This window comes from Oncorhynchus gorbuscha, linkage group LG02 (genome assembly GCF_021184085.1).
Source record: "Oncorhynchus gorbuscha isolate QuinsamMale2020 ecotype Even-year linkage group LG02, OgorEven_v1.0, whole genome shotgun sequence".
Taxonomy (NCBI): domain Eukaryota; kingdom Metazoa; phylum Chordata; class Actinopteri; order Salmoniformes; family Salmonidae; genus Oncorhynchus; species Oncorhynchus gorbuscha.
This window is the reverse complement of record NC_060174.1, coordinates 13,244,160-13,259,414: the sequence shown is the minus strand read 5'-3', so window position 1 is coordinate 13,259,414 and position 15,255 is coordinate 13,244,160. Positions and strand designations below refer to the sequence as shown.

Sequence of the window (15,255 nt, the reverse complement as noted above, 5' to 3'; positions counted from 1 at the left end):
TATTATTCTACAATGTAGAAAATAGTAACAGTAAAGAAAAACTCTTGAATGAGTAGGTGTGTCCAAACCTTTGACTGGTAGTGTACAGGCGTGGCCAAAAGTTTTGAGAATGACACAAGTACAATTTTCACAAAGTTTTCTGCTTCAGTGTCTTAAGATATTTTTGTCAGATGTTTCTATGGAATACTGAAGTATAATTACAAGCATTTCATAAGTGTCGGGTTTTTATTGACAATTACATGAAGTTGATGCAAAGAGTCAATATTTGCAGTGTTGACCCTTCTTTTTCAAGACCTCTGCAATCCGCCCTGGCATGCTGTCAATTAACTTCTGGGCCACATCCTGACTGATGACAGCCCATTCTTGCATAATCAATGCTTGGAGTGTGTCAGAATTTTATGTTTTGTTCCCCGAGTCACTTATTTATCACTTTTGCCTTATGTCAAGGTGCTCCATCATGCTGGAAAAGGCATAGTTCGTCACCAAACTGTTCCTGGATGGTTGGGAGAACTTGCATTCGGAGGATGTGTTGGCACCATTCTTTATTCATGGCTGTGTTCTTAGGCAAAATTGTGAGTGAGCCCACTCCAGGCAATCCTCCAAAAGTCTTCGCCTCACAGTGTGTGCAGATAAACTCACACCTGCCTGCTGCCATTCCTGAGCAAGCTCTGTACTGGTGGTGCCCCGATCCTGCAGCTGAATCAACTTTAGGAGACGGTCCTGGCGCTTGCTGGACTTTCTTGGGCACCCTGAAACCTTCTTCACAACAATTGAACCGCTCTCCTTGAAGTTCTTGATGATCCGATAAATGGTTGATTTAGGTGCAATCTTACTGGCAGCAAAATCCTTGCCTGTGAAGCCCTTTTTGTGTAAAGCAATGATGACGACACGTGTTTCCTTGGAGATAACCATGGTTGACAGAGGAAGAACAATGATTCCAAGCACCACCCAGATTTTGAAGCTTCCAGTCTGTTATTGGAACTCAATCAGCATGACAGAGTGATCTCCAGCCTTGTCCTCGTCAACACTCACACCTGTGCTAACAAGAGAATCACTGACATGATGTCAGCTGGTCCTTTTGTGGCAGGGCTGAAATGCAGTGGAAATGTTTTTGGGGGATTCAGTTCACTTGCATGGCAAAGAGGGCCTTTGCAATGAATTGCAATTCATCTGATCACTCTTCATAACATTCTGGAGCATATGCAAATTGCCATCATACAAACTGAGGCAGCAGACTTTGTGAAAATTTATATTTGTGTCATTCTCAAAACTTTTGGCCACGACTGTATATACTAGGCTGTGTCAGAGCACAAAAAATTGTCAAATACTCCAGTCTCTGCTACCACACGGCAAGCGGTACCGGAGCGCCAAGTCTAGGTCCAAAAGGCTCCTTAACAGCTTCTACTCCCAAGCCGTAAGAAAACTGCTGAACAATTAATCAAATGGCCACCCGGACTACCCACTGTATATAGGCTCAATATTGTTATTTTATAGCGTTCATATATTTTTTAGATTATTATTTATAAATGTTTTACTTTCGTTTATTTAGTAGATATTTTCTTAACTCTGTTTTCTTAAAACACCATTGTTGGTTAAGGACTTGTGAGAAAGCATTTCACAATAAGGTTTCACAATACACTTGCTGTTTTTGGCACATTTGGCAAATACGATTTGATTTGAACCTCAGATCGGCAGTTATTTACCCCAATTCCGGCTTCAACTTTGACTTCAACTCAACTGCCCTGGGTTCTTTCTGTATTTCCAACCCACTTTTTGGGGTATCCAAGAGGAAACCATGGTGTTACAGAGGCAGGAGGGGGCTAGAAACTATTGTGAATTCCATGAAAGTAGACGATGTGAGATGGTCCTCCCACTTTTTAACATTCAGTATGTTAACAATATACATGACAATGGCTCCAACTACAAACTAAGCCTCTTAACGTACTGAAATCCTTATTTAAGAAGATCAATGAAATGATCCCTACATTTAAATGGAATTCAAAGCAATCCCCACATCACATTACAGAAATGTAAAGGAAGCATGGCACTTCCAGATATTAAAACGTATTACATATCATATGTAACAAGAAAAACGTGGTACTGGAATTACCCAGCAAAATAACACCACTCTTACTTAGCAATTGAAGAAAAAATGTCCCACCACTTCCTACTTAGATTGATAGCATAATGAATACTACCTGAATATCTGAAAGACCATCCAAAAATATCTGCTTCTTGGAATGATCTTAAAATTGTTGGAAATAAATTATAAATCTCCTTATGCACCTCCTTTCAAACAGATATCTGGAGTAATTCACACATATTCATTAATCACAGACTGGTATTGTGGAGAGATTGGCTACAGATGGGAGTTTGGGCCGTGTCCGATTTGTATAAAGATGGTCAAATGATGGGTCTGAATGAACTAAAGGATATGACCAAAGGATATGACCAGCTTTTTTTTTAAATAATTCAGATTGTACAAGCAGTCAAGTCAGTAGATAGAACAATTAACATTTGAACATGATTTGAACAAATTGGAAAGTTTCATAAAGCATGTCCGTTCCCAAAAACACCTGGCTTCTAGAGTGTATACATTCTTAAACTAGAAAACAAGGGGGCTACACCTTCACCTAAGAGAGAAAGGGAGTAAAGATTTGAAGATGAAAATACAATAAATTGAATGGAAAAAAAGGTGGGAAAACTGCTTTAAAACATGCTGAGTGCCTAAAACACAAATGGTTCAATATAATACGGAAGTTCACATACACCTTAGCCAACTACATTTAAACTCAGTTTTTCACAATTCCTGACATTTAATCGTAGTAAAAATTCCCCGTTTTAGGTCAGTTAGGATCACCACTTTATTTTAAGAATGTGAAATGTCAGAATAAGAGTCACATCACATTCCCAGTGGGTTCAGAAGTTTACATACACTCAATTAGTATTTGGTATCATTATCTTTAAATTGTTTAACTTGGGTCAAATGTTTCGGGTAGCCTTCCACAAGCTTCCCACAATAAGTTGGGTGAATTTTGGCCCATTCCTCCTGACAGAGCTTGTGTAACTGAGTCAGGTTTGTAGGCCTCATTGCTCGCACACCATTTTCAGTTCTGCCCACAAATCTTCTATAGGATTGAGGTCAGGGCTTTGTGATGGCCACTCCAATACCTTGACTTATTGTCCTTAAGCCATTTTGCCACAACTTTGGAAGTATGCTTGGGGTCATTGTCCATTTGGAAGACCCATTTGTGACCAAGCTTTAACTTCCTGACTGATGTCTTGAGATGCTTCAATATATCCACATAATTTCCACCCTCATGATGCCATCTATTTTGTGAAGTGTACCAGTCCCACCAGTCCCCCGTGCTTCACGGTTGGGATGGTGTTCTTTGGCTTGCAAGCCTCCCCCTTTTTCCTCCAAACATAACGATGGTCATTATGGCCAAACAGTTCAATTTTTGTTTCATTAGACCAGAGGACATTTCTCCAAAAAGAATGATCTTTGTCCCCATGTGCAGTTGCAAACCGTAGTCTGGCTGTTTTATGGCGAATTTGGAGCAGTGGCTTCTTCCTTGCTGAGCGGACTTTCAGGTTATTTCCTCCAGCATCTTCACAAGGTCCTTTGCTGTTGTTCTGGGATTGATTTGCACTTTTCGCACCAAAGTACGTTCATCTTTAGGAGACAGAACGCGTTTCCTTCCTGAGTGATATGACGGCTGTGTTGTCCCATGGTGTTTATACTTGCGTACTATTGTTTGTACAGATGAACGTGGTACCGTCAGCCATTTGGAAATTGCTCCCAAGGATGAACCAGACTTGTGGAGATCTAAAAAAAATATTCTGAGGTCTTGGCTGATTTATTTTTTATTTTTACCATGATGTCAAGCAAAGAGGCACTGAGTTTGAAGGTAGGCTATGAAATACATCCACAGGTACACCTCCAATTGACTCAAATGATGCCAATTAGACTATCAGAAGCTTCTAAAGCCATGACATAATTTTCTGTAATTTTCCAAGCTGTATAAAGGCATAGTCAACTAAGTGTAGGTAATCTTCTGACCCACTGGAATTGTGATACAGTGAGTTAGAAGTGAAATAATCTGTCTGTAAACAATTGTTGGAAAAATGACTTGTGTCATGCACAAAGTAGATGTCCTAACCGACTTGCCAAAACTATAGTTTGCTAACAAGACATTTGTGGAGTGGTTGAAAAACTAGTTTTAATGACTCCAACCTAAGTGTATGTAAACTTTTGACTTTAACTGTATATTTAATAGAACTTACTGGACTCTATCTAAAATGTACAAGGCAAAAATGACAACCGATAGCAAATGTTGAAGATGTACAGTGCTTTCGGAAAGTATTCAGACTCCTTGACTTTTTTTCTACATTTTGTTACGTTACAGCCTTATTCTAAAATCGATTAAATTGTTTTTTTTCCTCATCAATCTACACACAATAACCCATAATGACAAAGCAAAACAGGTTTTTAGAATTTTTAACAATGTATTTTTAAAAAACTGTGGCCTAGAGTTTTTTACACATTGGTTGCACATGTGACATTCTTGTAGAAATGAGGTAAAACGGATTTAAGTTTGCCTGCATTAAAGTTCTTGGCCACTAGGAGCACCGCTTCTGTATGAGAATTTTCTTGTTTGCTTGAGTGTAGTATTAGTGGCAGCATTTTATGTGGTAAATAGACGGCTACAAAAAATATAGATGAAAACTCTCTTGGTAGATAGTGTGGTCTACAGCTTATCATGAAGTACTCTACCTCCGGTCGAGCAATACCTGGAGACTACCTTAATATCAGACATCACGCATCAGCTGTTATTGACAAATAGACAGACACCCCCAGCCCTCGTCTTACCGAACATAGCTGTTCTGTCCTGACGATGCACAAAAAACCCAGCCAATTGTATATTATACATATTTCAGCCATTTCTTAGTGAAACATAAGATATTACAGTTTTTAATGTCACGTTGGTAGGAAAGTCTTGAACGGAGCTCATCCAGTTTATTATCCAGTGAATGCACGTTGGCTAATAGAACGGATGTGAAAGACGGATTCAAAAGTTCTCGTCGGTTATACGTTTGTTTGATAGGCCCAATCTTACTCAGGAAAATGTCTTTCTTCCTTTTAGGACCTGAATTATTGTTTTTCCGGATACACCGCTAGTGCACATAACTTCAACTGCTTCAAGTCCATAGGTCCAAGTCATTATGGCAGGCTACAAGTCTGGCTATGCCACCAAGTGTCATCTACAAACACCAACATAACCCTTCAGAACCCTCATAGAACCCCCTACAAATTCACAGAGAATCCTGACAGAACTCACACAGAACACTTTCCGAATCATCACTGATCCTTGTTAGAACCGTCACACTCACAATCAAACATTTCTCAGTTCCATCACAGAACCCTCTCAGAACCTACAGAACGCTCCCGGAACCGTCCCCAAACGCTAAGGGAACCCCTGCGCCGCCGAGCCGAGCGATGAAATTGAAGAAATCACAGCCATTATTTGTAGAATGTTTTCTGGTCTGGTAGCAGATGTTGGGGCTGAAGGGGAAACCGTTTAAGGTCTGTGATTGATGATTTGGGGGTAATGAATCAAGCTTGTAACCATTTCAAAGAGCTGTCATACAGGCCCTTCTTCCACTTGAGCACAGCTGGGGGAACAGTACTGCAGAAACCAGGAGCAGTCCTCTCCTCACCGCCTCACTTCCCCTGGACACTGGGAAAGACATTACAGACAGGACAGCGAGGAGAGATTTACAGTACAGGAGGAGCAGTGGGGAGCAGAGGGGGCTGCTGACTGGAGTCTCTTGCCCCTCTTAGGCAACCTGAGAGCCCCAGGATGGAACTCAGCTGACCCCTGGGCAGAGCTGAGCTGAGCTCTTTCAAGTGGAGCTCTCAGCAGAGCATTCAGCTGTCATTGGGATTTTTCATGAGCTTCTCTCTCTCACTGTTACAATGGTGATGTGAATCACCGTCCAACAGGACTGTTTTCTGATGCTCAGAAGGCAACGTCAGACACATTTAGACTTCTACAAGTACTAATGGGCTGGCACACACGCGCGCGCACACACATGTGCACACACACCCACACACAAATCACAAGCCACAGAGCCTGCTCTCTCACCTCCTCTCAAGTCTTATAAAATCTTCTCATGAAGTCTCAATACTATTATTTGTAAGAAATAGCATTGTATTCAATAACGAAGCATTTCAAGTGGAACTGACAGTTTTAATTACTTTGCAATTATGAAACAAACAGACCATCATAAGAACAGTCATGAATATCAAATTCCCAGTTTATGCTTCAAAACCAACTTTATAAGAGGTTTTAAAAACAAGATCTATTTAACTCAAAATTCCATGACGTACTCTAAGATATTGTTGGCAGAAAAGATGGATGCAGTTCAAAGCATAATTAATATGATTCATCAATATATTTCTTTGTAGTCCCAAAACTATCAGGTTGTAAATCACAGCTGGCCTGGTACATTGTTTGCTGTCTCCATTCAGGATGCACTGGTTCAGTTTAAATGACTCAATATTTTGAACAGAAACGGACAGATGTAACTAAAGGCTGGGAATGTCAATACAATCAAACTAGCAAGGGCAATGATCAAAAGTCAGTCGTAACGTAGCTAATAGGGCTGGCACACACACAAGCAAGTATAAATGAGTCAATGGTTGATTCATCTACTTTATGAAATTACAGCCTGATGCGCTCGGATTGGTGAATTGAACTTCAATTACGCTGCTTTCTTATGTCAGGTTTACAGCGCGCAGCTGAGGAAAAGTGTACAGACATATGCCACAGGCCCAGCTAGGTTAATAAAATGTTGCAGTCTGGCTTCTGCTCTTAAGCTTCACAATGAATAACCAAAAAACTAAACCTGCAACAAAATGCCATGCAAAGGAGAAACATGTAGGCAGGCCTATTACAGCAACATTTGAGTAGTAGGCTAGCTATTCAACTACAATACATTTTGAGTGCACCATACAACAATGCTGTATTCAACCGCACCAGTGATACATGCAGAGGGTGGTGCGGTCTGCCCAACGCAAACTACCTGCCTTCCAGGACACCTACAGCACCCGATGTCACAGGAAGGCCATAAAGATCATCAAGGACAACAACCACCCGAGCCACTGCCTGTTCACCCCGCTATCATCCAGAAGGCGAGGTCAGTATAGGTGCATCAAAGCAGGAACCGAGAGACTGAAAAACAGCATCTATATCAAGGCCATCAGACTTAAATATTTTTCGATCTAATATGTATATATTTCTAAATTCCATTATTTTACTTTTAGATGTGTGTATTGTTGTGAATTGTTAGATACTACTGCACTGTTGGAGCTAGGAACACAAACATTTCGCAATAGCATCTGCTAAACATGTGTATGTGACTAATACAATGTGATAAGTGGACATTATAAAGGGCCATATTTTTTTCTAATAAAACAATGGCCAGTTTGAGTTGCAGTTGCACGTTTTTTGTAAATACAAATATGTTATGTCTATTTTGTTCAATATGGCTTGTGCGCTGATTGAGTTTGACAGCCCTAGGAACAGAAACCAATTTATGTAGCTAGCTATTTTTTTTTATCAAGCTAAAAACGCGGAGCCTAACGTTAGCTAGCTGCTGGGAGGATGCCATGTCATTGAAGGAATGAGCAAGTGACCGACTTTTCACCTTATACAGTGCATTCGGAAAGTATTCAGACCCCTGACTTTATCCACATTTTGCAACGTTACAGCCTTATTCTAAAATTGATTAAATAAAACATTTTCTTCAATCTACACACAATACCCATAATGACAAAGTGAAAAACAGGTTTTTAAAAATTGTAGCAAATGTATAAAAAAAATAGAAAATAATCCTTATTTATTTTGTATTCAGACACTTCGCTATGAGACTCGAAATTATGTTCAGGTGCATCCTGTTTCCAATGATCATCCTTGAGACGTCCTACAACTTGATTGGAGTCAACCTGTGGTAAATTCAATTGATTGGACATGATTTTGAAAGGCACACACCTGTCTATATAAGGTCCCACAGTTGACAGTGCATGTCAGAGCATAAACCAAGCCATGAGGGCGAAGGAATTGTCCGTAGAGCCCAGAGACAAGATTGTGTTGAGGCATAGATCAGGGGAAGGGTACCAAAAAATGTCTGCAGCATTGAAGGTCCCCAACAACACAGTGGAAGAAGTTTGGCATCACCAAGACTCTTCCTAGAGCTGGCCACCCGGCCAAACTGAGCAATCGGGAGAAGGGCCTTGGTTAGGGAGGTGACCGAGAACCTGATGGTCACTCTGACAAAGTTCCTCTGTGGAAATGGGAGAACCTTCCAGAAGGACAACCATCTCTGCAGCACTCCACCAATCAGACCTTTATTGTGGAGTGGCCAGACGGAAGCCCTCATCCTTTATAAAAACCCTCTTAGCCCCCCCCCCCCCCATCGGAGGAACCTACTGCAGTCATCGTCTTCCATATACAACACCAGTTCTGCTAGTCACATTCTGTTAAAGGTCCCCAAAGCACACACATATCCCTGGGTTGCTCCTCTATTCAGTTCGCTGCAGCTAGCGACTGGAACGAGCTGCAACAAACACTCAAACTGGACAGTTTTATCTCCATCTCTTCATTCAAAGACTCAATCATGGACACTCTGACAGTTGTGGCATAGTCATTTAAAACAATAACAAAGTCTGCACTGTATTTCTGATCAATTTGATGTTATTTTAATGAACAAAAAATGTGCTTTTCTTTCAAAAACAAGGATATTTCTAAGTGACCCCAAACTTTTCAACGGTAGTATGTGTGTGTGTGTGTGTGTGTGTGTGTGTGTGTGTGTGTGTGTGTGTGTGTGTGTGTGTGTGTGTGTGTGTGTGTGTGTGTGTGTGTGTGTGTGTGTGTGTGTGTGTGTGTGTATATATGTGTGTGTATGTATATGTATATATATATATATATATATATATATATATACATTTTTTTGTAATAAGTAATACAGCATTTGTTTTTTTGTGTTTTGGTTGTTTCTGTTTTGTTTTAGTTTCAGGTTCGTGGTGGAACGCTGTTCTTAGAGGGGGGGTGATGTCCCTCCCACTCTGTCTGCTGGGTTCTCCTGTTTGGTAGTTTGCTTGTTGCAGAGCTGGGGAGGATGTCAGCTAATGTGGTACACCTGGGCAGGCTTGACCTGCAGGCTATAAAGGGTGGCACATCAGCCAACACTCTCTCTTCCCTGACTGGCAGGCTGGCTTCCACCACCTTTCGATTTTTGTTTTGTTTTCACCATACAACACCCTCTCCACTCATCCACACACTGCACATACTACTGATCCTACAGACGTCCACAGCTCATGTTACATTTTTGTAATTATTACTATTTAGTTTAATAAATGTATTCCTTTTTACATTTAAGTAATGTGTGGTCTCCCTTTGCTGTTATGAACTATAAGCCAGGTCGTAACACTATAGAATGACTTATTATATGTCATACCCAAACATCCTATGAATTTATGAAAACGTGAAAATGACCATATGTAAGTGCTCGCTTCTCAGAAATTGTAAAAAATAAAATAAAAAGTGTCACATTCTTCCTGGGGGTGTATATGAACAGATTTTAATAAGAATTCATGTTGCTAAAACGCTGTCAGTTCCACTCTAAAGGACAATCGAGGCCAACCCCGTTGGCAGCATAAATAATGTACTGTAAATCACAAACAGCACAAAACAGAACATTCTATTTTTCAAAACCCTCTCTGATTGGATGATCAGTTGTCAAAACAAAAGCTTGTTGCTATGAAAAGCCATTTAATTTGGAACATGGCTGAGCAAGGACCTAGAGTTGATTCGGCACATTTTGTGAATTAACTTTGTTTGTCTTTCAGGCCTGTACACTGGCTCCAGCACCCCCCATCACGGTGTTTCGATGGAGCTCCTCTCCCCAGGACCAGCCCCCACCACTGGCTCAGCCTCTGCCCCTGATCTGCCCCCCAGGCAGTCTCGCCTGGAACGGGACCTGAGCAGCCCGCATTCTCTGTCCCCTCTGTCCACCATGGAGAGCACACGCGATGGGTGAGTTCCCTACTATACATACACTACTGTTACATGTAGTTCATTAGACACACACTCAGTTGGGTATACCCTTGTTCACTGGCATCAATTCAGCTAAACCTAGGGTATGCCATGTGGGTTGTGGGGGGGTTAGAAGTAGAAGCTTATTTACTGCATTTCTACACAATTTAAAAACTCTAAAATGCTATTTGGAGAACAGCAAAAACAAACAAAACTGACCCCATCTATTAACTATCACCGCAGTATTAATTTTAACGGTAGGTGGAACGGCATACACCATGTCATAATAAATTGTCTCATTTGCTTGTGGAAAGGCGCATACAATGCAACGTGAAATAGATGCATAATATACGCTATGAAGTCACTACAAGGTCAAGTTAAAGTGCCAACATCCACAGGCGGTTTTCCTGCTGTAGCAAACTGGCTCAAATGAATATCTTTCATCTGTATGACGTCGACCTAGCCTGGAGAAGGGGATTATTGACTCTTTCCAGTGGTACTAATCAATGATAAAGACAGTAACTATGCACACACACTCACTGCAGATATGTTTCTTATGTTTCATTTAAAGTTGACTGGATGAAATGTGTTTATAAAAAATGGTACATTTTTCACTCTGATAATAACACTATGCCGTTCAGGCATGCATTGTTTCAGAACTGTCTGTTTTGCTCACAGTGATTGAGTTATATTATTAGCCTAAATTATGACTATGCAATCTATACTCATGACATTAAGAATAGTAGCCTATCTTCCATTAGTCTGTAAATGTTATGATATGCATGCAATCCTTTATTATAAATGTGCAATTTTATGATGAATAAATAGACAGCTGCCTCTGATTGGGAACCACACTCGGCCAAAACCAAAGAAATACAAAACATAGAATGCCCACCCCACATCACACCCTGACCTCACCAAATAGAGAAATACAACAGCTCTCTAAGGTCAGGGCGTGACACACAGACACACACAGTCATACACTATCTTACCTTTACACATCATGATATTATTAGTATACCCATACATTCCTGTAGCTTCAGGCTTATAATAATGTCCAAGTTTAGGCTGATGAAATAGTATCTCCCTCCAGAAGGGCTCTGGGTCGGTGGTCAGCTGAACTACCTCTGGGATGTGATCGTCATTACAGGACAGCTGTGTTGTCATCACTGTGGGACATCACAATGTCTTCATCGATAAGATCATGCTGATCCCAGCACAGTGTGGGGACACTTGGGAAATATAAATTATTGCTCTGTTGTGTGTCAACCAAAATCAGTACAATCCCTATATTGATGCAAAACCCAATCATTTTAGCAGTCTTAATCCAAACCCATGCCCTATGTCCCAAATGGCACCCTATTGCCTATGTAGGGCAATTATTTTGACCAGCGCCCTTAGGGAACCTCATAAGGCTCTGGTCAAACGTAGTACACTACAGTATGTTGGGAATAGGGGTCAAAAGTAGTGCACTACAGTATGTAGGGAATAGGGTAGCATTTTGGAAGCGGCCATAGCGATGAACCTTCAGATAAAGCATGTAGGTCAGGATGAGGTCACAATGATGCAACCAATAATATCCACTATTTCTGTCATTGTGTCCAATGATCCACAGGTCCAATTGAGTCCCCACTGGGGGTGACAGAGGATTCCCAATGACCTAACGGTTTGGCCCACGATTATACAAAGGTTTCAAAGATAAACTGTCAGAGCAGTGTGGCGCTGACTCCTCTTGTGTTTTTGTGTAGCAAATTAACAGCACTTAACCTTTTAGTTCTTTAAACATGTACTCCATGTTGATTTAGCCCTGTCCTTGCGAACTGTTACCACGTTTATTTGGCATGGCACACAACAGTGTGTCAACTAGTATTTATTAGAGGCAAAGTTCTAACCAGATTCTCTTTTTAGAAATACATGTTGGCTAGAAAATAACAATATAGTGGTATAATACTACAATACCTATTGTCTTTTATTATGTAGAATGATAGGACACTACTAACCAGGTTCCCCAATGTTTAGTATAGCGATGCTATGCTAACAGAGCGCCAGCTACTGTCTGTTTGATTAAAGAGGGACTGAGTCTTGCTGCAGATTAACAAACACATTTCACACTCTGGTTACTCACTGTCACTCACTCACTCACTGGGTTTACTTCAGTTCCTCTGATCAGGTCCAGTGTTTCCTCTCTCTCTCTCGCTCTCTCTCTTTCTCTTAGCATGTTTCCTATTAGTGTCTACAAGAACCAGCAGAGCACAGTAACAAAGCCAACATGTCGTCAGGAGGTTTTGTGTGTACTGTACAAAACAATGGGATGAAAACCAGAGAGAGAGAAAATGAGAGCATTAAAACACATTGGGAGGCAATGGGGATATAATGAAGCATTGCAAAAATGGTAACAAAATAATTGTTTTACTTAGATTGGTGTGTGTGTGTGTGTGTGTGTGTGTGTGTGTGTGTGTGTGTGTGTGTGTGTGTGTGTGTGTGTGTGTGTGTGTGTGTGTGTGTGTGTGTGTGTGTGTGTGTGTGTGTGTGTGTGTGTGTGTGTGTGTGTGTGTGTGTGTGTGTGTGTGTGTGTGTGTGTGTGTGTTCTGAAATCACACATTTACCTTGTTAATGTGTGCATTAACAAGGTAAAGTTGAAGAAACACAGATGATTACTTGTGAATTTGGCGTGAGACAAGGTGGACAGGTCCGTTTCCAGCATAAACAGTGAGAAAAGCAGACATGGTAACCGTAGCAGATGTAAACGTGCTGGAGCTGCAATGGGTTGTCATGTTAGACCTGGTACTTTCTGGAAAGTGCTGTGTTTTTTCAAGCATTAACAGCAGGAATAGAGCTCTGTAGAATTACAATGTGGTTTCAGGACTTCTTGGTACGTAGTACTACTTACAATTACTGCTACTTGGATAGAGACAGAAAGTGAAAAGAGCATGCTGAGGATATTTTAATACCAGTTACACTACAACAGAGACACACGCTCGCACGCACACACACCACTATGATGAGATATTGGATGTGAGACAGGGATCTGTTTTTCAGTTTGATGAGGTCCATCTGAAATAGACCTCTGTGAGTGTACAGTAAGTTTCCTTACAAATGAAAATAAAGGGCCAGCTGGTAAGACACAGGCCATAAGTGATCGCTCTGGTTCAGGTCTGTCTGTTTGTCCACCCAACGCTCCCATCTGTACGTCTGTGATGCCATGACAACGTTTCATTACAAGAATTACAGCAATTTGTGCATTTCATCAAATTGGAATATCTAACCATAGAAAATGTACAAATGTCTAAACTGAATATTTTTTTGCGAATGTCTAACCGAAGAAAATGTACAAATATCTAACCAAATAAAATGTACTGCTTTCGGTAACTGGACTTCTTTATCAGCCCATCTAAGACAGAGAGACGGCTGTGCCAGGACCTACAACAAGCTGGGTATGAAACGTCTACTTACATTTGCCTGAAGGTGGAGCATTTGATTACATGTTTAAAGCCTTGAGTATACAGGCCACTGCCAAAGTCAATAGCAACGCCACACTTGTTTTTCCCAAACGATTTAGCAGGACATTAAACATTTTGACAAAATGATCTAACTAACCTGACTCGTGCTGCGGCAGCCTCTGACCTCATCGCTAAATGTGTTTACTCTGGCTCAAATGGGCCATTTAGAGTCATTTTACTTTCTAAATACCAGTGTCATTTTTCTGACGCTAATATTAAAATATGCCAGTTAAAATACGTGATCTGTGCATGAAGGTCGTCGGTGCAGGAGCTAGAGACACTTGGGGGGTCTCTCACAGACGTGCCCATTCTACAGTTGGTGAAGGCTTTAGCTGTAGCGATGATGGGTGGTAAGGGATGTCATTCAGTGCCTTCTATAATGGTATTTTTTTCCTGTGTATTGACATTAGAGCCCCTCTGGAAATATTAGTTTGACCTGGTTTGGTACCTTGTGAAGCACAAGGAACTGTGATTGACACCATCTAATTGAATTAGAGTGGCTGCAGAGACATCATTAACAGATCATGTTCTGAGGGGAGACAGTCATCAACAGCACAGTCAGCGATGAACTCAGTGCCATCAATCCTCCCATCTTTCCATCAATTATCAGCCTTAAATCATCTGCACAGAGTATCAATCTCCGAAGTCAAACAAAAACATTCCATTATAGTCATTACTTCTACTGGCTGTGGTCAGAGCCAAATATAAGACTCTGGTCATGGTAGTAGTAGGCCTAGCCGTGGTTTTGTGGTCCAACTTGGTTATAAACACAAATTACTGCCTTGGCCTAAATGGTTTATTCAAAGAACAATTCAGACAATTCAATGTCTAAATTATCTTACAACAGATGGCATTTATGGAGTGTTTCAGTGTTTTCTACAGTGTTTTCCGCGGTTAGCTCAATAAAACTAACAGATAGCTTATATGGGCCCAGGAAAAGCTCCTTGACTGCTTAGGTTTGGGCCGTAGGGTTAGGTTAGCTCAGCGCTACCCATCTCTCACGTGTGGCTTGAGCACGCTAACCAGAACCAGGCGTGTTTCCACTATCCCGCGCCAAGCCATGCTTGCCAATCCATCAGAGGGGCTTAACAGCGGGCCGCTGAAGGGGGATGGACAGGGGGAAGGTGGGTCTGATCCATTAACGGACGGGGGGAAGGGGAGTCTGATCCATGGTCACTAGTGGGACAGGAAGGGCAAGTGATGGAAGACGAACGAGGAGCAGAGTTGCTCTCCTCGTGGATCTTCATTCAGAGCAGCTCTCCTCGTGGATCTTCATTCAGAGCAGCTCTCCTCGTGGATCTTCATTCAGAGTAGCTCTCCTCGTGGATCTTCATTCAGAGCAGCTCTCCTCGTGGATCTTCATTCAGAGCAGCTCTCCTCATGGATCTTCATTCAGAGTAGCTCTCCTCATGGATCTTCATTCAGAGCAGCTCTCCTCGTAGATCTTCATTCAGAGCAGCTCTCCTCGTAGATCTTCATTCAGAGTAGCTCTCCTCATGGATCTTCATTCATAGCAGCGAGCTGTCTTAATTTTTCTTTCCATCTTTCCATCCCCACATCCCTCCCAGGTGGCGCAGCAATTTAAGGCACTGCATCTCAATGCTATAGGCGTCACTACAAACCCTGGTTCAATTCCAGGCTGTATCACAACCAGC

At 41.4% G+C, this 15,255-nt stretch overlaps 1 protein-coding gene across 1 annotated transcript in view; it reads left to right on the top strand.

Moving 5' to 3' along the window:
- Positions 1-15,255, top strand: part of LOC123997403 (zinc finger protein GLIS1-like) — a 172,608-nt gene that overhangs the window by 145,094 nt on the left and 12,259 nt on the right. Inside the window, exon 8 of the mRNA XM_046301596.1 lies at positions 9,914-10,100. Coding sequence (XP_046157552.1) covers positions 9,914-10,100 — 187 coding nt within the window. The remainder of the gene's footprint in view (positions 1-9,913; positions 10,101-15,255) is intronic.